This window comes from Alligator sinensis, unplaced genomic scaffold, assembly GCF_000455745.1.
Source record: "Alligator sinensis unplaced genomic scaffold, ASM45574v1 scaffold1567_1, whole genome shotgun sequence".
Classification (NCBI taxonomy): Eukaryota; Metazoa; Chordata; order Crocodylia; family Alligatoridae; genus Alligator; species Alligator sinensis.
In genome coordinates this window covers 807,109-829,517 of record NW_005842646.1, presented here as the reverse complement: position 1 = coordinate 829,517, position 22,409 = coordinate 807,109, and the positions used below count along the sequence as shown (strand labels likewise).

General features: G+C 46.5%; 1 protein-coding gene across 2 annotated transcripts; it reads left to right on the top strand.

Annotated features, from left to right (window-relative positions):
• The first annotated feature begins 377 nt into the window (after positions 1 to 377).
• Positions 378 to 13,146, top strand: MOSPD1 (motile sperm domain containing 1). Of its 2 annotated transcripts, none has more exons than XM_006033638.3 (6): positions 378 to 471; positions 625 to 886; positions 1,055 to 1,130; positions 4,855 to 5,078; positions 9,217 to 9,378; positions 12,567 to 13,146. In XM_006033638.3, the coding sequence occupies exons 2-6, from the start codon at positions 733 to 735 to the stop codon at positions 12,596 to 12,598; spliced, it is 648 nt and encodes a 215-aa protein (XP_006033700.1). In that variant the 5' UTR covers positions 378 to 471; positions 625 to 732; the 3' UTR covers positions 12,599 to 13,146. The 2 variants fall into 2 exon arrangements, with proteins under 2 accessions (XP_006033700.1, XP_025071261.1); XM_025215476.1 differs by having other exon boundaries at positions 384 to 516.
• Positions 13,147 to 22,409: the final 9,263 nt, after the last annotated feature.

Below are 22,409 nucleotides of genomic sequence, written 5' to 3'. Positions count from 1 at the left end.
CAAAGGGGTGACTATGAACCAGTATGAGAGTGAAATAAATGGATTAATGCGAGCTGTTTTGGGGGAGCAAAGGGTGACTAAAAATCAATATACCAGAACAAAAATACACTGAAGAATACGAGCTGTTTTGAGGGAGCAAAGGGTGACTCTGAATCAATACAACCGGGCAAACCCCAACGGGTGGACAGGGGCAGTTTTGAGGGAGCAAAGGGGTGACCATGAGTCAATCTACCGGAGCGAGACGAAGGTCGCCCTGCAGCGGGAAGCGGGAGCAGGAGGAGGCCGCGCCCGAACTCTTCCCGCTTCGCCTCGCCTGTACCTCACACCGGCGCTCAGCCCTCGCACTGCGCACGCGCGGCCCCGCCCCGGAAGCGGGCGGTGGCCCCGCCCCGGAAGAGGCCGGCGCCGCCGCCGCCGCCTGTGCGGGACGGAGAAGGCTGCGGGCCGGTGAGGCCCATCCCCGTCCCGCAGGTCAGTGCCGGTTGTGACCCGCCTAGCACCGCCACCGTTTGAAAGGCATATCTTTCTTTATATCTGTATTTATTTGTGTGGCAATGACCCTGCGTGAGGGGGCGCGGGGGGGTTGGCGACAGCGGCCGCGATCCCGTGTCCTTTCTCTTGCAGGATGGCCGAGCCGTCGTAGGCGACGGCTGCTGCTTCGTCCGAGCGGCTGGCGAGGGACCCGGCCCGGCTCCACGGCGCAGAAGCGGCGGCGAGGGGGACGCGGTGCCAATGCAGCAGCACAAAAGGCAGCCGGAGTTAGTGGAAGGAAATCTTCCTGTTTTTGTGTTTCCTACAGAGCTGATCTTTTACGCAGACGACCAGTCAACACACAAACAGGTGTTGACTCTATATAACCCCTATGAGTTTGCCTTAAAATTCAAAGGTGGGTTCCTCAGCTTCGGCTTCACTTCAGGGTGACTTGTTTTAACTGTGACTTGTGTAACGCGAAAACCCGCTGTCTGATGCAGATTTGGCAGATTTTGCTTCCCCCCCCCCCAAACCGTCCGCCTTTCAAACGTCGCTCTGACCGCCGGTGTGCTTTTCCTTCCAGTTCTCTGCACGACTCCAAATAAATACGCGGTCGTCGATGCTGCCGGTGCTGTGAAGCCTCAGTGTTGTGTGGATATGTAAGTAAGGAGGCTTCGCCCCGTGCCCCCTAAATCGGGAATATTTGCTTAACTAAAGCAAGCCCGTCCTGTTCTGTATCGAGGCTCCCTTTGCGATGCAAAAGGCATCTTTTAACCGTGTTCCCGGCCCTCCTAGGGTGGTCGGTTGTAGCCGTCTTGGACACGGGTCTTTGGGTAGATGTGATGTCTTTTATTAAATCCACTAAATAGTTGGAAAAATGGTTCTTTGCCAAGTTTTGGGCACAAACACCCCTCTTCAGGCATACGGAGAGCCTCTGAGGGACTCCCTACTGTTGTAATCACACTTTTTGGACTGTTAGAATATCGCGATGTTAATGGAAGCGGCTTTTGGATCCAGGTTAGCCAAAGACAACAAAATACTTGAATTTATAAGGTGGGTTCCCACCTTAGTTAGGTCTGTCTGATGCATGCAGTGCCAGGCTGGATCACGCATGCTGCACACTCGCCTCAAGCTGGAACATAGGTGTAAGAGAGAGAGCTTCTTGGCACAAGCGCAGCGTGTGACAGCTACGCTTTGGCCCACGGCAGGGGGTCGGACTTGATGATCTGCTGAGGTCCCTTCCAACCCTACCTACTGTGAAACTATGGTATGGGTGCTGGCGTGTACAGAGCAAGGGCAGTGTCTCTGATGCACGTACCCTGTTAGCCTACAGCCAGATTTCAAAGTGGTACTGATGAAGAGAGCAGGGGTTTAGGTTGTAGCTGTGTTGGTCTAAGGACATAGGCAGACAAGGTTCCTTGGGGGAATTTGATATCAATCAAAATAAAAGATATCAAATTCACCCAAGGAACCTTGTCGACTGATGAAGAGAGACATTTTTAATGATAAAACAAAGTAATCGCCACAGTGATCAGGAATCCTCAAACCCACCATGGCTGTAGTATATTTATTTTGATGTGTGTAGCTTTTCTCCTATTAAACCTTCACAGGTTTATATTCTGCCCGCTTCTGGATTTGTAATTCCTGGCAGGAGAGGGACTCGTGTTTATTTGTGCGCATAAGTAGTGTTCTAACGAGTGCAGCCAGCAACAGAGTTTACTGGAACAAAAAGAAGTGTTTGTAATGCGAGCCTCACGAGTGTACTTCACTTATGCAATCTTTTCTAAGAAGAAAGCTGGGGCTGCTGGGGTTGGGATTTCTGTTTTGTTCTGGTTTTATTTTCAGATTGGCAAAGAGAATTTGTAACATTGTGCTGTCTCTCTTTTTCCTGGGTCATATAATATATGTGCTACTGTGTTTAGGCCCCACCTTTTTCACAGAAAAGAGCTGATAATCAGTTAAGATTTGCCCCCCAAAATCCCCAAATACGACTAGTTCTTGTTGTCTGTCTTAAGTACTTTCAGTTACAGGCTGCTCTAATTCAGGGCAGAACAGATTGGTGAATATTCATTTATGCCAAAATAGCCTGACATTTTTCACCTTCCTTATATTAGCTTTAGGCTGCTCTACGTGGCTTCTAGGCAACAGCATGAAGTATCCACAAAAAAAAAAAATTGCGCTTTCTAATTAGATTTGTATTTACTCTAAAAAGCATCCTTTGGATTTTCTGGCCAAAAAAGGCCATTCACAAAAGATCTGTTTGTAATGAACGATCTGTTCTTTAGACTGCAAATGGCACTAAGATAAGAAGAGAGAGTTCCGGAGTGAGGCACTGATTTCATCAAGATTAATTAGGAAACTGAAGGGTCAAGTCAAATACTATTTTCCAGCTCAAATTCAGAGAGCGACTGTTTTGAAACTTTTCAGTTAGTTTTTTTTTTTTTTACTCTGTTGGGATTTGGGACAGTCGCACTGACAGTGTCATTGAAACAATTACAGTGGTGCTCAACTTTCCTGCCCCATGCCCTGGGTCCAGCTGTGCACTGGCACAATCTCATATGCAGGGCCACATCATCTGGCCCATAAGATTCCCCACAAGTCCAAAAATTTGGCAACAGGGAAGCAGCAATTATTGCTGCCACTGCTCCCCCACCATCAAATTTCCAGACCCATGGGAAGACCCACAGGTTAGAGGTTGACTGCCAGTGGCTTAAAACATATCAGTGCATGAAATGCTCGTTACTTTAGTTCAGTGAATCACTCTCACCTCTAGCTGGCCCGTTCTGGTAGATTTTATTTAAGATAATCTTAGACAAACGTTGGTCTCCACTGTTAGTAAGCTTCCAATAATATTTTTTTCTAGTAACAAAAAAGCCCACCTTGTCTCCATAAATATAGATTCAGAATGGGTAACTTTCCTGGAACTGTGTTTATTGCTAGGATAGGAGCAGTATGTAAGTATGGCCATCTGCCAAATAAATGGATATTCTACAGAGAAACATCTATTTTCTTGACAGTAACTGTGTGCGCTCATAATCAGATTCTTTACATAACACTGTGCTGTGTTAATGCTGAGAAGCGTGGTAACAGGAGCAGCAAACATGGGAAAGCAAAACTGAAGTGTTAAAATAAAAGTTATGGCTTTGAACCTGCAGTTCTAGCATAAATGAAGTGTCCAAGTTAGGAGTACAAGATCAAATCCTCATCAGTTAGCAGTCTACACAGTCCAGGAAACCACTCTTCACCAGACAGCAGTGTCTAGCTGAAGGTGCATTTAGTTGATGAAACACTGTCCCATGTAAACTTTTTAGCTTTTAAGGTTATGTTGAACCTTCTGGCTTTCAACAAGCTTATGGTTTAGTATGCAAACTATTTCATACCTCTATCACTCATTTTCCTTGAGGAATGTTCTGTTCAAACTACATGCTCCTTATATGCACATCCTTTATTTTAAGGATAATTTAAGCAATCCAGTTTCTTACAATTCAGTTTATAATGCAGAAATTTCTTTTTCCTGAGCTGTAGCTTAATAGGGCTGAAGAGATCAGTTCCCTGGGGCAGAATTAAAAACGGCACTTTTCATTGTCATGATAGAAGCCTTTCAGGAGTTTGCAGCTTTAGGTTGAAACCTTTCAGGCTGCAACCAAGCAGGAGCTAAATGGCTTAATATGGATTTTCTCCTGGTAGCTCACTAAAGGTTGGAGTTGCCTTTCAAGTAAATGACTTGCATTTTGGAAAAAAACAGTTGCCATGCATATTAACCCAGGAGAGGGACATTGCTCCAGAGAACCTAGGATGGTGGCTAAATATAGAGGGGTTTTTAAACACTAGGAACATAAAGAATGGTAACTACGTGGGGGAGGCAGGCAAGGAGGCTGCCCTAATTCTCAGTGGTAACAGATGACAGAACAAGGAGCAATGGTCTCAAGTTGCAGCAAGGGAGATTTAGGTTGGAAATTAGGAAAAACTCTCTTACTAGGAGGGTGGTGAAGCACTGGAACAGGTTACCCAGAGAAAGGTGGTGGAATCTTCATTCTTGGAGGTTTTGAAGACCCAGCTAGACAAAGCTTTGGCCAGGATGATGTAGTTGGGGCTGGTCCTGCTTTGAGCAGGGGGTTGGACTAGATGCAAGTCTAGCCACAGCAGCCTGGCATTCATGCTGGGTTGTAAGACCTGCTTGAGAAGCTGGATGAATACTTGGGCAGCCCATGACCTGAGTAATGCTGGAAGTAGTGCGGGTAGGTCTACATCTGTGAACATCCCCTTGCATGCAGCGCATGCTGCTTTGGAACATATCCCTAGTACTGACTCTTGATTGTGGATGTGATTAGTTTTGTTTCCCAAGGAATATGCATAACAACCAAGACTACTTTTTCTTTACAGTGTGATTCGTCATAGAGACGTTCGGGCTTGTCACTATGGTGTGATAGACAGATTCCGTCTGCAAGTCTCTGAGCAAAGCCAGAGGAAAGCTTTTGGGCGAAAAGAGGTCATTGCCACTCTCCTTCCATCTGCAAAGGAGCAGCAGCAAAAGGAAGAGGAGGAAAAGCGAATAAAAGAGCACCTGGCTGAAAGTGTCTTCTTTGAGCAGACTTTGTGTCAACAAGGTAGTTACAGCCTTACTTCTAATCTCTTCTCACTTTCAGATCAGGCAGTTCAGATAGCTGCAGGGAAAAGGGGGTTAAACTCTAAGAAAAATATTTAAAAATCAGGGCTGTCCAACTGGTGGCCCACAGACCTCATGCAACCCGCAAGGGGTTAAGTTGCAGTCCCTGGGTTCCTGCTTGGCCAGTGCTCCCTCAGGGACTCTGGGCTCCCCGCCTCCTCTAGCTGCCACTTCCTGCCTCCATCTCCAGGGCAGGACAATGATGCACAGGGCACAGGGAGCAGAGGGTGAGGGGGATGCCCCCACAGGCATGTGGTGCAGCAGTGAGGGAAAGGAAGGCTCCTTCATGATGCAGCTGCAGGGGCATTTGCAAGGCTCGGGGGGGCCGTGGTCTGCCCTAATGCAGCCTTTGCTGATGCACCCTGCAGGAAGTATGGTCCTTGGCTGCTGGGAAGTTGGACAGCCCTGTTTCAAATCATTCCCTTTTGCTCTTTCAGGAGCATAGCTTGCTTGGGATTCAGAATGACGATGGTGCTCCAGAGGCTGAACTACACCAGTCTTGTTTCTGTCCCCTCTAATCAGATGAGACTTAAAAACAACCAAAGCACACTTACATTTTGTGTACTGTGCCTTGAAAGGTTCAGTCCTACACCCCTCGCACTGGCTTCAGTAAGCATTTTGGTCGCAGAGGATAAGACCATAGCCTTAGAGGTTACTTGTTCCCTCAGCCTCCCTGTCTACATTTACCTTTGTTTGTTCCAAAACTTTAATCCTCCAACCAGTCCTTGAGCAACACCAGACATGGCCAAGACATCTCCCACAAGTGCCGCTACTGATGGGTCATAGTCATTTATCTCCTTTAAATACACAGAAAAATACATCCAGAAGGACTAGTTACAGGAGAAGAGGCAAGGAGATGCCCCGGCAGCCAGTGCTGAGGCACGAACTACCTAGTTAGCTTGGGATAGCAGGGAGGCACCTTGCAGAACCAAAAATTCATACAAGGTTACTTTTATTACAAAAAAACCCCAAAAAACACGATTCATATGGGACCCAAACTGGCAAGGGCAATTGTGCTCTTCAGTGAAACACCTCTTACTAGAATTAAAAACAGATATTTATAGAAATAAAGTCAAGATCTGTTGTGATATGTTACAGCATAAAAGAACATATAAGGGATTAGGGCCTTGAAGTGTTATCATTGACTTGAGGCACCTATGTGATCCCCTGTGCCTCAGGAGGTAAGTCAACTGCTAAATGACAGAGGTTAGGAAGAGACTGCTTTGATCAGCACATGGTTTCTTGCCTTTACCAGCTACAGTAGTCTTACCCAAGTTAATGTACTCCTACCTTTTAACTTCCTTGTCTGCTTACCAGACGGGCACACAGAGGTACAGCACAGCATGGGCATGCAATCAGCCAATTCATAGGTTTATAATAAGACCAGCATTGCCACGTCCCTCTGAGAATCACAAAGTTGAGTGTTGACAGAACAAGGACCCTTAGAACGTGTCCTCAGAACTGCAGTTTAGGAACTGGATATAAATCTTGGCTAAATGCTAATAGAGTCTAAGCTTCTACGTACAGCACTTTTGGGTGTTAATATGCCAGTGACAAAAAAGGTAGTGAAGTATATTCGCAGAGCAGCAATGCCTGGTTGTGACTAGTTCATAAGCCTCATATTAAGCAGAGACCCACCATGTCACCAGCATATCACCACAGCTACAGGATCTGGGAGGCTCATGGAGTCTTTGCTGACTCCCTGGCAGTGCCAAGGGCAGATGGAGCCTGACTGAATGACGGGTTCTCTGTTCCCCAGTAGTTTTGTCCAAGCACTCAGACACGGCAATAGCAATACCACAGAAACACCGCCCTCAGGGAGTAACAGTGGAATTCACCACCAAGCCATGCAACCCCCAGTTTGTCTTCCACCCCATGCTCAAGCAGCCCCTAACACTTAGAGTCCCTATCACCCTTCCCTGTTTTCAGTAGGCTCAGCAGAGATGAGTTTGTAGAGGCACTGAAAGGCATTGGTTTCAAGTGACATTGGACCAAGTGAAGGAGTGAATTCCAAAGCTGTGAAGCCCTCGTAGAAAACGCCCAATTAGCTTTCCCCATTTTCATACCAAAGAGCTATCAACTCTAGAGCTTCAGCCAATCTCAGCTCTGGTAGCACAGGGAGGGAGGCGGTCAGGCTTTAAATCATAGAGCTTTGTAGGTCAACATCAAATACCTTGAACTTCACTTAGGACCCAATAGTGCAGGCAAGGGAGCAAAATGTTCCACTTACCAAGTGGTTTGCAGCATTCTGTGCCAGCTTCCATGTCCAGTGTAGGCCTTATGTACAGCACGCTGCAGTCATCTGGTCTCAAAGTGACTAGGATGCAGATGACGGTAATACAAAGTCCTCCCTCATGGGGACACCTGCATGCAAACAATACAATTGTTAACCTGCTCATTGCTACTGCTTAATCTTCTGTCACCTCCATAGATCGGGGTGTAGGTGTTGTCCTTAAGATTGTTTGCTGGCTCTAGTGTGGATCTGTAGAATCCCATCAGCAGCTAACAGGTGCTAATTACAATTTGTGCGCATGCACGTCTACGTGAACATGGTACCTAGCCCCTTTGCAGCTGAGAGTCCAACTGAACTACTTGATTTAGGATTGCAGTTACCTCCTTTCTTTAAACTACCAGGGCTTTTCAATACTGTGGTATTCCTTGATATACTAATGATACTTTTTGGAATTAATGACATCACACAATGAAAACTGTAAACATTTCCTTTCATTGGGGGGGGGGGGGGGGGGGGGAGTCATACAAAGTGTCTGTCTCCTCTTGCATTTGTTACTAGTAATTGAATCCTCAAGTGGTATTGAAGCTAGTCAAGACACCTGAATTCTTCCCCATTCCCATCATTACTTTCAGTGGTAACATCAGGAGCTTCATAAAGAGAACATAACAAATCATCTTACAGTTCTCCAAGGGGAAGGGAGCTGTAGTGGAAAGCTGCATGGAGCGCTGGCAACAGTATTTACTCCCTTGTCTCAACCAGAAAACTGCCTTAATGCTGTCGAGTCATTTTGCAGTATTTTTAGTAGGATTGCTTCTTTGCAGCAAGTCACGTACGTGCTGAATTTGTACTTTTGTCTTCACATTCACAAGCTGGTCTACAAAGGTGAAGGTCTTACCTGTCATATTAATGAAATACTAACCCAACAACACAGGGCTGTGTGGATCTACTGTTTAAAAGGTTTTATTAATATTATATACGTTAAATGGGCTACATACAAATCCCTGAGCCCGTTTTGTGTCGCACCTGAATGAGTGCCGATCTCATTTTTATGTTACACCATGTATTTTGTCTGTGCCACACATTTTAGGGGAAACCATGGGGTAAGAGGAGCTTAACCAAGGTATTAGGACTGTATTCCTTCTCTCTGGTTTTGTAAAGGCAGGCTGCTTTATCCCCACGCGCCCAACTCTACAGGCGTTTGATGGAAAGAGGAATCGTATCCAGCAAAATGAATTTGCTCAAGTGCAGCACCTGATGAAGTGAGCTCAGGCTCACAAAAGCTTATGCCTCTTATTTGGTTAGTCTGCAAGATGCATCTCTACCCTGGCTTCTGCCTGACTCAAGGGAAACACAGCTAACTACCTCTCTGCTTATCAGAAATAACAGCTGTAAAACAATGCTAGGATTTTAATGCTGGTATCTTAATCTACCAGGGCTGGAAACAAATGCTTTATGCAAGGGAACATGTGGTTTCCCAGCTCCATAGTGATATAGAGCGGTACCATGGGCGCTAATCCTGGCACAGACCAGAAGACTCCACACCCCGAACTAGCGCAATTTGTAGGTTGGGGCCAAGGGAATGGAGGGATAGGGAGACATCTTGTAACTGTCTTTCTTGAAGAGAGATGTTTGAAAGTGGGTTGATGCTCGGAGTATTAGTGTGGCTCCCAGCAGAGCTGGAGAACCAGGGAAAAGCAGCGAGCAGACAGGCAGGATAACTGCAGTCTCTTTAGGTTTGGCAGGCTCTTGCCTGGCTTCAGCCATGGACCTGCAGTGTAAATGTTTTTCAATTTAAAATGTAAATGCTCCAAATGCTCATTACTGCGACTGCCATTTCCTCTTACAGAAAACAGAACTGCCTCTGCGGGACCTAGTTTACTTACAGTCTTCCTGGGAATAGTGTGCATTGCAGCACTAATGCTCCCTACCTTGGGGGAAGTGGAATCCTTGGTGCCTCTCTACCTCCACTTAAGTGTGAATCAAAAGCTAGTAGCTGCTTATGTTTTAGGTAAGTGAGTTGGAAAAGGTGGTTTTTGTTTTTGTTTTTTTAATCTGTATGGGACACCGACGGTCAGCCCAAAGAAACTGCTCTGGAATTCACTATTGGTTTCAGGAGATGTATTCAAAAGTCTCAGGACAGGAGGCCAGGACTGGGGTTTTTTGTTGTTGTTTTCCAGTTGTATTTAGAGTGCTCTGCAGTGAAATTTGCTGGTATCGCTGTTAGTGTTCAAACTAAGTGTCCTAGCTCAGTGGTTCTCAACCTTTTTTGTACCAGGACCCATTTGTAAACATCAATGGTCAAGTCCTGACCCCCTGCCCTCAGCCCCCAAGGGCATGGGGTGGGGGCAGGGCATGGGAAGCCCCTTGCAGTCTGCATCTCCTGCAGTCTGCAAGAGAAAAGCCACAGTTTCCCATGTTTTTCTCCTCTAAAGGAGAATCTATTTTTAAAGTTTGCTTGCAACCCTTTCATATATTCTTGTGACCCACTTTGAATCGTGACCCACAGGTTGAGAAACACTTGTTTTAGCTAATCCTCGGACCCAGAGGCTAGCAAGGCTGGGGCCGGCTCCACCTTCACACAACTGGTTCTGCAGAAGCTACAATCATTTGTCAGAGGAAATGAGTGAAATATTTTGCTGCTTCCTGTTGATTACCTACTGATGTAGCTGTACTGAAAGGCCCCTCCACTGCAGAACCAGAGTTCATTCATCCTCTGTTGCCTCTTGTAACCCCATCTCTCCAACCAAAAAAAAAGTCAGATGCAAAGTACTGCCTCTGTTTACCCTAGCTTTTAGTCATGGGAATTGCCGGGAGTGGCTCCTGTGCCCTTTGCCGAGGGGGTCTGGCTGTGCTACATCCAAGTCAGCCTGCAGTACTGGGGGTGGTTGAACTCACCTTGGCTGTGGCGGTGCTTTGCTTTCCAGTCCTGGACTTTGCCATAGTGCTTCTTGATTTTGTGACTTCTAGGTTAGACAATTGCAACACATTTCATCTTTGAAAACCGCTCAGGAACTACAGCTGTGCAAAATATAGCGTTCAAAGGGGGAGGATAGTGATAGATTTTATAGACAGCTTCACTATCTTGCTTTTGGGTGCATTTGTGGGTAGGGTTTCCTAATAATCCCTGGATGGTAGCATCCGAGTACAGGAAACCCTCAGTATTCACGGGTTCAGCATTTGCAGTTTCAAATCTGCGAATGCTGAACCCAGATTTTAAATACACTTTAAACGCTTACCGGAGTTTTGTGCTTGCTGCTGCCAGGCTCCCACCGCTGCCATCGGGCTCCCACTGTTGCCACCAGAGCCGCGCCCTGCCACCAGCTGCTGGGAGCACTACGTTTATGAATGCAGTGCCCTGTTTGCAGATTTTGCCATTTGTGGGGATCACGGGAACATATCCCCCACAAATGGCAAGGGTCGCCTGTATTGGGCATTCTCAGATGTATAGAAAAGATTTCTTCTCTGAAACACACTTTTCTCACTGGTCCAGAACATAAATCAGTTGCCCTGAATGGGATGGTCCCCCTCTCTCCAACTAACCCCACACAGTAAGGGGGTGTATTGGCACTGGGGAAGGAGAGTGGAAGGAATTAAAAATGGGTTACTATTATAGGCTGGATGTCTCTGGACACATGGCTTACTTGCCTCTCTGTCTTTTTACCAAGCCCATTTGCTACTCTTGCTTAGTGATTTAAATAACCTGAGCTGAGGTTTGTTCGGCTTTTGGTCCTCTTGACTTTAAGTTTGAACTTGCCATAGTATGAAGAACCAGTGCGGGTTTCTGAATGGATGGTATGCTCAAAAGGGAAAGTAGCTCAGGACCTGCTCCATCATTAACTCATTTAAGAGCAGCACATTCATTTCCATTGTGATCGTTTTAGATTCAGGCTAACCAGTGTGAGGGTGAAAGGCAAGAGTGCTCACATCCCCTATGGTGAGGAAAAACAAAGGTTTTGAAAGCTCTAGATAACTCACTTTTAACCTTAAACGACGCTGGTACTCAGGATGACACGACGCTGGGACTCAGGATGACCTGGCAGATATTCACATGTCCTTTCTCCCTTTGTAGCAGAAATCACAGAAGTAGTAGTCTCATGGCTAATTAGTTGTGGATTCTCCTGGAAAGACGTGCCGAGTCAAGGGGAGTGTGGCTGTTTCACTGTACATGTGATTCAGGGAGCCCTCCATCTCCCTTGAACGCTTGTGACCAGCATCCATTGTTACTGCCACTTGCAGTTTGCCCCAGTGCAAGGTGGTGGTGCCCTTATCTACCCCTGGTTTGGAAGCAGAAGGGGAGCAAGGGGCAAGCAACAGACCCAGGCAAAAGAAGAATCACGCGGCCTGCCTGAGCTTCCCCCCTTAACTGTTTCACCCCGGGGTCAGGAGTAACAGCAGGAGGGAGGGAAAGCTTCCTTGACATCTGCCCAAGAACTTCTTTCTAAAAAGCCAAGCATGACAGTGAGCTTCAGAGCACATGTCCCCAGACCATCAGCTCAGGCTTCCTGCTCCCTGCCAAGAACGAACAAGGCAACAGGTACAGGCAAGGGACTGACATTTGGGCACGTCCCCTCTTTCAGGGCAGCTCTGCTGTTTATACGCCCCTTGGAGGTCCTGGGGAAGGGTCCAAAGGATGCTCCCCACACAGCTTGAGCAGTGGCAGGAGACAGGAGTCAAACTGACCAAACAAGAGGTCTGACTTCAGACATTGGTGCTACAAGGCAGAAACAAGAACAGCTTCTCTCTAACCTTTTACTCAGCTGGTGCCAGTAACAGGCCTATGCTGGTGGGCTCCAGAGCCCCATACAGGATTGGTGCCCTATTGTGCCAGGTTCTGGACCTGCAGAAATAGCATCTGAACTGAATCAGATTGCAACAGGACAGCCGTTCAGACCATCCAGGGCATCTACAATTCAGTAACTATAGGTGTATTCCTGTTAAGTGATCAAGACCTGATTCTTCATAGCCAATACTTCTATAGTTCTTCATAGCCAATATCTAAAATGCCCTTGCAAACTGTTTGAGAGATGTTTGAGAAAGCTGCTTCATTGCTACATTCAAGGGAAGCATATGTAAAAATTAAATTCTAGACAGGTTCTCTCCGCCTGGGACAGACAGCTGGCTCAGCATCTACTTTCAATATTTGATTGAGGAAAGCCAAAATGACAGTTGTCTCGTTCTCCCATTCTTATCTTTCAGGCCTCATCACCATGGTTATTTTGAGAACATGAGCAATGATATAATAGGAAGTCGAAAACTTACCGTACTTTGTATTCACATCATGAACGTGGACTGCCTTTTCCTCCCATTTGGCGCATTAAGATGCTAGAAAGAAAAAACATTCAGCGATTTACATTTACTCTCTAAAGTGTAATATATTTTAACTCTGTGTAATAAACGGAAGACTCAAGCACTCGTCGGTGCTTCCGTTACAGACCGCTATGAGATGTTTGGCGGTACCCGTGAAACGAATTTGAAAAAAAAACTTTTATATCTACTCTTCCTGTACAAAAGACTTATTAAAGCAACTTTTGTTATTTTAAATCCATGTTCACATCAGTGTTTGATCACTATAAAAGCAAATTGCCCCAGCCAAAAGGCTTGTTTGTTCATTCCATGCTTGTAAATATTATTGGTGTGGGGACGTGGCGGGTATTTAACAGTTGATGTATAAATACCAGAATGATCAGAATTTGCACATGACTGAGCATTGAAGACTGAATTTAAGATTCCATTGCTGAGAACTGTGAAATAAACGGTGTGACATTCAGGTGAAGAAGTATTTTGTTCTCAAATTCCTTTCCTTGGTAACACAAGTCTTTGGGCTGTTAACTGTGGAGTCTGTTTCTACCAGAGACCCTTTTTGCATCACGGCTGTAACTCGTGAGACGTTTTTGTACTTAGACCCTCTCTGGTAAATGAATGTAACGTACACATAAAACAAAGAATCTGTCCAAACCGTGCAGCTGGTCCAATAAAAGGATATCACCCGCAAAAACTCTTGCCTCACAACTAAAACAAGGGATTTGCCCAACACCCGGCAAGAGAAAACTCAAGTGTCCAGAACTCCCACGCTAAAGGGAAAAATAAACCAACACTTTTTTCCCCCGCTGGCGAAGACTGCAGTATGTGCAGCAGGGCCAGAGTCCTCTATGTGCACATCTATCAAGTAATAGACTTCAGCTGTTTTTTTCAAGGAAGGACAAGCTGAGGTTCAGCTTAAGTTTTGCATTTGGGAGGAATCCCTCCCTTGCCTCTTCTGCTGGCTGTCCTTCCGCATGACAGTCCCTCTGGACAGCATTTTGCTAGTCAAAAATGAAAACCTTAATTTCCGACCTAGGGCCCCTCATTGCTGCATTTGGGGGGTTTTGCACAAATCCTCCGTTATTTATTTATGGATGATTGCCGCACGCACGCTTCGAGCTATGTATAGAATGTGCTCTGGAAATTAAACCTCCTTTCCCTCTGTGCATTCTGGGTCACCTTTCTGTTTAATACCTAGGTGGGCAGGGAAAGACCGGGTGGGAATAAGTTGCTTTAAAACGGCGCCTAACTGGAAGAGCCCGGCCCAGGGCTGTACTGGATAGTCAGCTATAGCTAAACACTATTGGTGGGGCTTTATAGGGCAAGTCAAGCAACATGATGATAGTTTAACTCCAGCAAGGGTTGAGAACATGCACCTTCCGGCAGGGTCAGGCACTGAGAGCACCTTCACACCCACATTAACCTTTTCAGGAAGCCTCCCGGACCACGAGGCATTTTGCATAGCCTCACTCCACCCCGGTGCCAGATGCAGTGCCCTCCTTGGGGCGCCTCACCGGGCAGAGACAGGTTAGCTCCTTCCGCGCTTTGACACAGTAGAGTCGCATCCCTCCTTCGCGTTCAGGAAGCCCCTCGCAACTCACTTTGCATCTTAGCTCTTCTTTTCCAGAGGCAACAAGCTCCTCTTCTACCATCCCTTGGTAAAAAAGTGGGGAGAGGCCATCAGGGGAGAGAAACTGCACGTGCAGTTTCTACTAGGTATGAAGAGCCCATGTTTTCACGTTCTGCTACGCCACAGCGGCTACCTTGGAAGTGGTGCGAGCTGTTTTTATCCAGTCTGTGACTGATGAGTTAGTACCAGTGAAGCATGCACGATGCTCATTTGCATCGCCGGAGCATTGGAGTCCAGTCACTGTGCTAGGCGCTGTACAAACAAAAAACCTCTATCCCCATTTGTTTGCTAGCACAGAAACAAAGCCTCGGCGCTAGCCAGGTTGTCAGATGCGAGCGCATGAGGAATTAAATGTGAGGAGGCAGGACATAAGGAAATTCCACGCTTGAAAAAGAAACATGTACTGCCAGCATTTCTTATCAAGGAAGGCTACATACAGTTGTGCTAAACAAGCTTGCCTCAAAAATAACCCCAAGAGCAAATAGTAGCAGCTCCCAGATGGAATAAAGAAAGCACTTTTCTTCCCAAGGTCACAAGAAGAGGAGCCAGTTTGCAAGCTGATAACACAAGGTTAAATGCACAGAGCGTGGAAGTCGGTCATCAGGTACAGATAATACACACTACAGAAGGAGCGAGCTGGAAAACAGTGAACCTTTGACTGCCACCTATTCGAGGCAGATTCTTGCAGTCACAAACATAACTCCAGTATTGAAATACGGGGCTCCAGTTGGCATTAGCCGCAGAGGGGTCTGTGGAAGCAAAGTGAATATAGCAAGGACAAGAGCTAAGCTGAGTTGTGTTATGGAGAGTACAAAACAGGCAACAGCACCGAATCCCAGAAGTGCCTGGTTCAAGTGGTGCCGTCAGTAGGGACCACAGGAAAGATAACTGTGCCTTTTATACTCAGGGTACAAGGGGCTGGATTAGAAAAACCTTAGATTTACACATTTTAAATACTCCCAAACTTAGCGAAAGGCCCACTAGCAACACTTCACAGGATTTGATTTCAAGCAAGGCAACCGGGCAACGTCAAACGTGTTTCCTTTAGACTGAAACACGGCACGAGCTGATCTCTGCCTTCTGCATTTCGAACCCGGTGGTTAGTTCACAACTAGAAATCCCTTTGTAAGACCAAGTGTGGGTGGCTGTTTCAGGGCGGGTTCAGGAAAGAAGCACTGGAGATTCAAGTCTCGGTAACACTATTAAACCCCATTTCCAGTCAGGAAAGCATCACTGTAACATGCTTTAATCCATTTTTTCTAACAGCTGTCAGCACTCTGCCTTGCTATGGGGGGGGCACGCTTCCTGACCCAGCAGATTAGCTTTCCTTCTGAGCTGAAAAAGCAAGAGCTGGCGCAGGACATTCAATGCTCCTGAAAACACTGGGAGAAAATGCAAGCAGCTTGTGTCGAGAATGGGAAGCAACACAAAACGAGCCGCCTTCCTGAAATGGAAGTGTGTTGTGCAGCTAGAACAGCATGAAGAAAGTCCAGCAGAGCCTAAATCACCTGCCTCTATCCCCCGGCGGTTGCTGGAAGATCTCACATGCAGCTGTGAATCAACTGTCCTACTGGGATAGCAAGCGATGAAATACCTTTCAGTGGGACTGGAGCCAAGTCACTGTGCAGCCAGGAGGGTTGTTTAGCTGCCATCGGGGAAAAGATCCATGTTAGCTGTGTCCAATCTGGATCAGAAAAAAGATTGGCATGTCTCCATGACCTCTGATCAAGCAAATCCGGAAACATTCACAGCTGCTTGAGCAATGGGCTCAAGTTGCAGCAAGGGAAGTTGAGATTAGATGTTAAGAAAAACTCTTGTGAGGAGGGTGATGAAGCGCTGGAACAGGTACCCAGAGGTGGTGGGTACCGGCTAGAGAAAGCCTTGGCTGGGATGATGAAGCTGGGACTGGTCCTGCTTGGAGCAGGGGGTTGGACTAGACAACTCCTGAGGTCCCTTCCAGTCCTCATTTTCTAGGATTCAGTGAATAGATAGAATATAGATGTAGTCAGACCTATACCTATAATCATTTCAGCTCCCCAAGGCTCAGGTTCTCTCTATATTACCCTGCATACACGTAGGCATAGTTCGTTATACTCTATTGACATAGAAGTTCACATGCGATAAAATCAAAGCAAGTCCTACCGGGTGCCTACTGAATAGTACTTGGAAATCAGAAATTGCCAGTCTAGAATAGATTGCTAAAGCCACCTTAATCCACTGTCTGGTCTCTGTTTCAAAGCTTCTCCACTTGCTCCACAAACCAACCCTATCACAGCCTCCTTAAAACACAGGCCAAGAGAAAAACTGGACACTGCTCAATGACCGAAAAAAATTAAGCTACCAGAAATACAGGAAATAGCAGAACTGCAATCAGCGTGTTGACATCAGCTAGAGCGAATGCAGCTAATCCCTGATTCACAGCTTCAAGAACATATGCCATTTCTTTTCATTTGTAAGTCAAGAGAACCAAATCCTATGGTAGCGGCTCACAGAAACCTGTAACTTGCCGGCTAAGCTTAGCAAATTCTGTCCGTCACCTGGTTGTTTGGAAAAATTCATGCCCAAATGCCAAGGACTGTTGTTAATGCGCCCATGCTGCTGGTCAGACACCCCTCCTCTCTCACCACGAGGCTGTGTAGGGAGTAGTTTATACACTGAGAAAGATTGAAGTTGGCTGAACTTAGTGCTCTCTGGAAGGAAACCAGCCTTCCCAGTCCTGCTTGGGAAGGCTGTTATAGGGAAGGGGTCACTGCAGAGGTGCCCTCAAGCTTTGCCCAGGTTGGCAGTGGTTTCTAGCTGTGCTTCAAATGGAAACCTGTGACTTATTAGGTACAGCAGGCTGTGCCAGGCACCATCTTCCTGACAGCTGCAACTTGGCAGAAAGAAAAATGCTTCATTCATGCTGTCCACAGCAGACCTCTTCAGTGCATGTTGAATTGAGGCCTTGCAATGTAGCCTCATGTCTTTCATGGCATCCAGCCCCCTCGCATTGGAGGAATATCTGTGTATGACCTCGGAGGTAACGCATGCAACTCTCCAAAGCACTTCTCCTAAAGTGTGCCTGTCTTGTTCCAAAACCTCCCTCTTACCCCTCCCCTGCAAGCCTGACTGGTGCATGTCTACAAAGTCCAAATGTTAAAAGGATCAGGAAGGAACAGCTACCATGGTCCCAATTCCTTAGGGCCATACACCCACTTTACCACTCTCCCAGTTGATGCCTCTCCTTCCAAACTGGCCTCTTGCTTTGTTCTGCAATGGAAGCATCTTGGGGAAACAGGCTGCAGATCTGAGCACGCTATTACTAATAGTGCAGGAAAGAAGAGTGCCTCCTGCACCCAGGCTGCGAAGTTATGCCGACGTTCTGTAGGCTTTCCAAGCCTGCAATTCAGCCGTATTAACAACCATCACAAATACTAGTCTGGGTGATAATTTATGTCTGCTGCATGATAATATTTTGACATGGATCCCTGGAGTGGGAAATGCCTGCGTCACATCCAAGTCTGTGCTCCTGAGCGCCTCCTGGAAGCACGCTACTCCGGAGACCTAGACTGTGCTGTTCAGACCCCATCACTCAAGTAAATGGAGCACTTGAACCACTCACCCAGGTTATTACAGACAAATCAGGTAAGCTGCATCACAAGGGAGACAGACCGAGGTTCCCTTAGGCTAGGGTCTTTATGGTGCATCATAAATAATGGCAATTGCTGAACAGGATGGTAACAGCAAAATGGCAGGAAAGCTTGAGCAAATTTTGATGATAGGCCAGGGACAGCACCCTCTGCCCCTCCTTACACACACACACACACACACACACAAGCATGCAAGGAGCTGCGGGATTACTAAAGAAAGCGTACATACAGGTTATACGGAAAGGTCCGAGAGAAACTCCACCAGTGAGTGACGGGCACAAGACAGACATGAACACAAATGCTGAAGTTGTGCGCAGACAGCATTTGTGATGGCAAATGCTAGTTATGACGGGAAGAACTGAGGAGGATCTTTCAAGGGTAGTTAGCCTGCTTTTTCTAATCTGCCCCACACACATCCTGGACAGAGCTCCCCGTTGTGAGCTAAACTTTGCTGCTGACTCGGTAAGGGATCTGCAAGTAACACAGACCCGGCACAGATACAAGGCAGAAAAACATATAACCAAGCTGTCCCCACCGAGTGAAATTTCCTTCTAATAAGTGCCAAGTAATGTGCACTGGCCTTAGAAATAGCATCGAACAAGCAAAGCAAATAATGTGAGAGCAGGACTGCGACCGCAGACGCACGACCAAGGCTACCGACGATCTCTCCGACACAGAAAGAAAAAGCAATTATAAAGCTTGGCTGAATAACAGGATGTCTTTGCTATGCTGCAGTGGCAGAACATAGATACCGAAATAAGTGACTGCAATCATTCTGAGTCACACTGTCCTCCACTTAAGAGGGAGGAGATACAAAGGAAGGAACAAACACAAGGGCATGCTTCAGAACGGGTGGTACAGAAGAACTGCAAACAAAGAACAAGGAATTGTATACGGGCTGCAAGGGAACATAAATCAAGTGTTTCCAGTTTGACACAAAAGATTAGGTAGAGCCAACAAAGACATCAAGAACAACACACTCGAGTGTATTTTTTCCACTAATGCAATTACAGGTCTAGCCGGCGGCTTATCAGGCAAAAATCTGAAGGCATCAGCACTGGGCATCATTCAGCAAACGACTACATGGCACCTGTAGGAAGTGCTCCAGAATCACATAATCCATCCCCAAAGACATTAACCCCTCACCTCAGGCACCTGCTGAGGTCTCCAGTGCAAAAACCCACCGCCGACAGCAAATGCACCTCCAACCCGCAGAGCAAGAGGTTAACACCACAATCTAGCCATGACTTCAAAGAGCCTTGGATAGGCTCAGTTGCTTCTAGGAAGTTATTTTTGTTCATGGTAATTATGTTGGGTTAGCTGCTCCGAGCTTTTCTGGATAGGGTGGGATATAAATCTAAGTAGGTAACTGTTTTCCAGCTGTGTGTGCATTTCCAGAAAAATTGACAAGGAACGCGCTTGCCTGAATGCAGGCTCAGGTGAGACATACTTGCATCCATATCCCAGGCGATAGTTCAGCAATAGCACAATATTTTTCCAATGCTGTAATGAGCTCATCATCCAAGTAATAGAACTGCAAACTCCAATGGGTTGAGAGATCACAGGTTAAAATAATATCATTTTCATAGCATGATTACAGGTAGAGCATGTAAAGAAAAATCAAAGCCAGAAGCGAGGAGAGAAAGAGAGGGTAATCATTCTTCTCTTTGTTATACAAGTTTGCTGAAAAAAAATCTCAACTCAAGCAAGCCCAGCTTTGATGGACACGCTCTTGTGTTGTCAGCTAGGGAAACACTTCGGACTTTTATAACGCTTCATTTTCAAAATAAATATTAATTCATGAAGCCCCATAAGTTCCTTAGGAGACAATTTGGCATGTTTTTCAGAAGCAGAAACGGGAGCAGAGTAAAAGGATTAAAACTCCGGCGCAGCAGGCTCCCCCCTCCAGGCTCAGGGATCTGCACGAGACCAACAAGGTGCAGATTTCACGTTCGTGCACCCAGAAGCTAAAGCAAAGCCCACCCCTCTCTGCCGGACATTCGGGACCAGAGGTCCCCTGCCCCTCTGATCGAGTGCAAACCACATAACACCGGGCCATTGCCAGGCAACTCCTCCCAGAGCCCTTGGTCTTCTAGTCCTGGAACTACATGGGCTCATTTCCTGCCTGGTCTGAAAAATCTGGGAAATCCCTTGCTGGAGGCTGCTCTTTTGTTACCTGGCCCAGAGCTGCCCCAGTTGCCTGCCAAGCACAGGTAGTACCGACGAAGGCTGGTGTTGGAGAATTTGGTCAGCAGCACCAGCCACACGCCAAGAACCCGCAAGCAAGGACTGGCGGTGGAGGGGGGGGAGGTGCCGCCTCACATATATCAGATGGGCTCCAAGTCAGATTAAAAACGGGGCAGAGGCTGCTTCTTCCCGGCTCCTCCATGTCAGTGCAAGGAAGCCCTTCTAAATCAAGGCCTCCCTTTCGAGCATCAATGAGGGTTTGAGGCATCAGTTCTAGCCACAAAATGACACGTTCTTCCCAATACGCAGCCCCCGGAACACAAGCTGCCACCCAGTGGCCAGAAAAAAAATCCTCTTAAAAACTAGGACACAAAGAGTTCATTTATAGTTTAAAGCAATTATAATTCCATTAGCGCACACACCACGGAGTAGAAAGAATAGGAGGGGAAGGGGAACAGAGAGAGTATTTGGGCCAACGGCTGCTACTCGATGGCCACAGCAGAGCAGCAGCAAAAGCTATGCAGCCAACTGCGTGTCTTAAGAAAAACTCCATCATCTTTGCTTTAAAGGATTTTTGGTAATAACATTTATCAGGTGAGACCTTGCCAAGGAGCATCAAAACCCAAAGTGAAGGGTGGATGTGGAGGAAGCCAGGGTGGATATAAAGCAAGGATGAAAATACGGCAAGAAATACATTCGTTTAGTTTACTTTTAAAACTCTACGAGCTTTGAGGAATTTTTTTTTCAGGGATTTATTCCAATCAGCTCAAGTGTAGCTGTAACGGATTCAGAGCTGCAATGCTTCACATGCTCTATGTTGGCTTGATCATTTCGCTGCAGGAACATGTTGATTTAACTCAATTTGGAGGGACAGACCGGAAGGGCCTAGTATAGCTACATCACAGCAAACACAGTAATTATCAAAGGACAAAATCAGAATCATTAGCTCCAAAGATGCTGCTTCTCTCTTCTCGGTGCGGCCGGCACGACTGCTTTTCACCAAAGGAGCCAAAGACAGGGAACAGAGAGCTAGGACAAATCATTACCTTTCAAGAGGAAACTAGAAGTTGCTCAGGAGAGCCAAACAGATTCAAACACTGGCTGCAGTGTCTGGAGGAGCTAGATCTGGTACATCAAAGCATGGTCAGAGTTTCAGGTAAGACATGAGTATTTTTGATACCTTTTTCTCCACAAGCTTTACTCCTGCTGCTCACACATGCAGGTGGGGTTTAAGAATGGACGCCGGTCACAAAATCCTGAAAGGTTCCCAAACAGCGAGATGTGCGAGAAAAAGGGTTGATATACAGGGTACCGTAAACGTGGTCCAAGAACTGGGAAAGTCAAGCATTGCACCCCAGCAGCGTAAGGGTAAGAGGACTGAATCGAAGAAGAATCCAAGATGGTCAGAGCGGAGCTAGCCTGATGCCAGTCGAATAGGACTTTTAGATGCACATTCACAAGTTTTGACACATACATGGAGAATTACCAAGATGATCAGTGTAGCATAACAGGGATGAATAGAGCTGTTAGTCACCAGTTAGAACCGCGTTTGACACAGCTACGTGGCCATGCAAACGAGCACACAATCTCGTTCTCTGATTTCTCAGCATAGTTTTGCTCCAGGAGGTAGTTTTCTTTCAAGTGAAAGAAGTGTCCAGTCCTTCAAGTTCCAAGGCACAGCACCGCAACTGGCCAACAGCATGAACAATGACAAATGAGCGCTGCATTCACTGCATACTCATAGGTTTTCTGTTTTTGTAAATTGGGGGGAGGGGGCGGGGAAAGCAGGGGAAGGGAAATGCTGCAGAGATGTGAAAGTTCCTCCGTTCCAAGAGTAACAACTGCCTGTGAGTGCAAAGTCATAACATCTCTCCCCCATTTCTTCCTGGGAGCTCAGTGCCTCCTACTTCCCCAGCTGTTGTAATAGCTAGCTTTCTAAAATGAAGCACATTTTCATTACAAATCTCTGCACTGCAGTATACCAGGTGGCATAGCAAGCACTTTATTTGATGTCTGCACAAGTGGAAGAGCAATGACTATTTCCAAAACGATTAAAACCCATTTGTTTTTAAGTTTACCTGAACTTGTTACAAGCTTTGCCTGCTGCAAGGGAGTGCTGCTGAACTGAGAACATGCTAAGGAATTTCAATCAAGCTTGCAAAAGAACTTACCCAGGCCTGGTTGCAGAAAGCATTTTGATTCAAGGAATTAAACACGTGAATGAACCAGAGGAGAAAGCGACAAGGACATGGTGACAGTCTTGGGTAAGAAGCGTGTCCCAGAAACAGCACG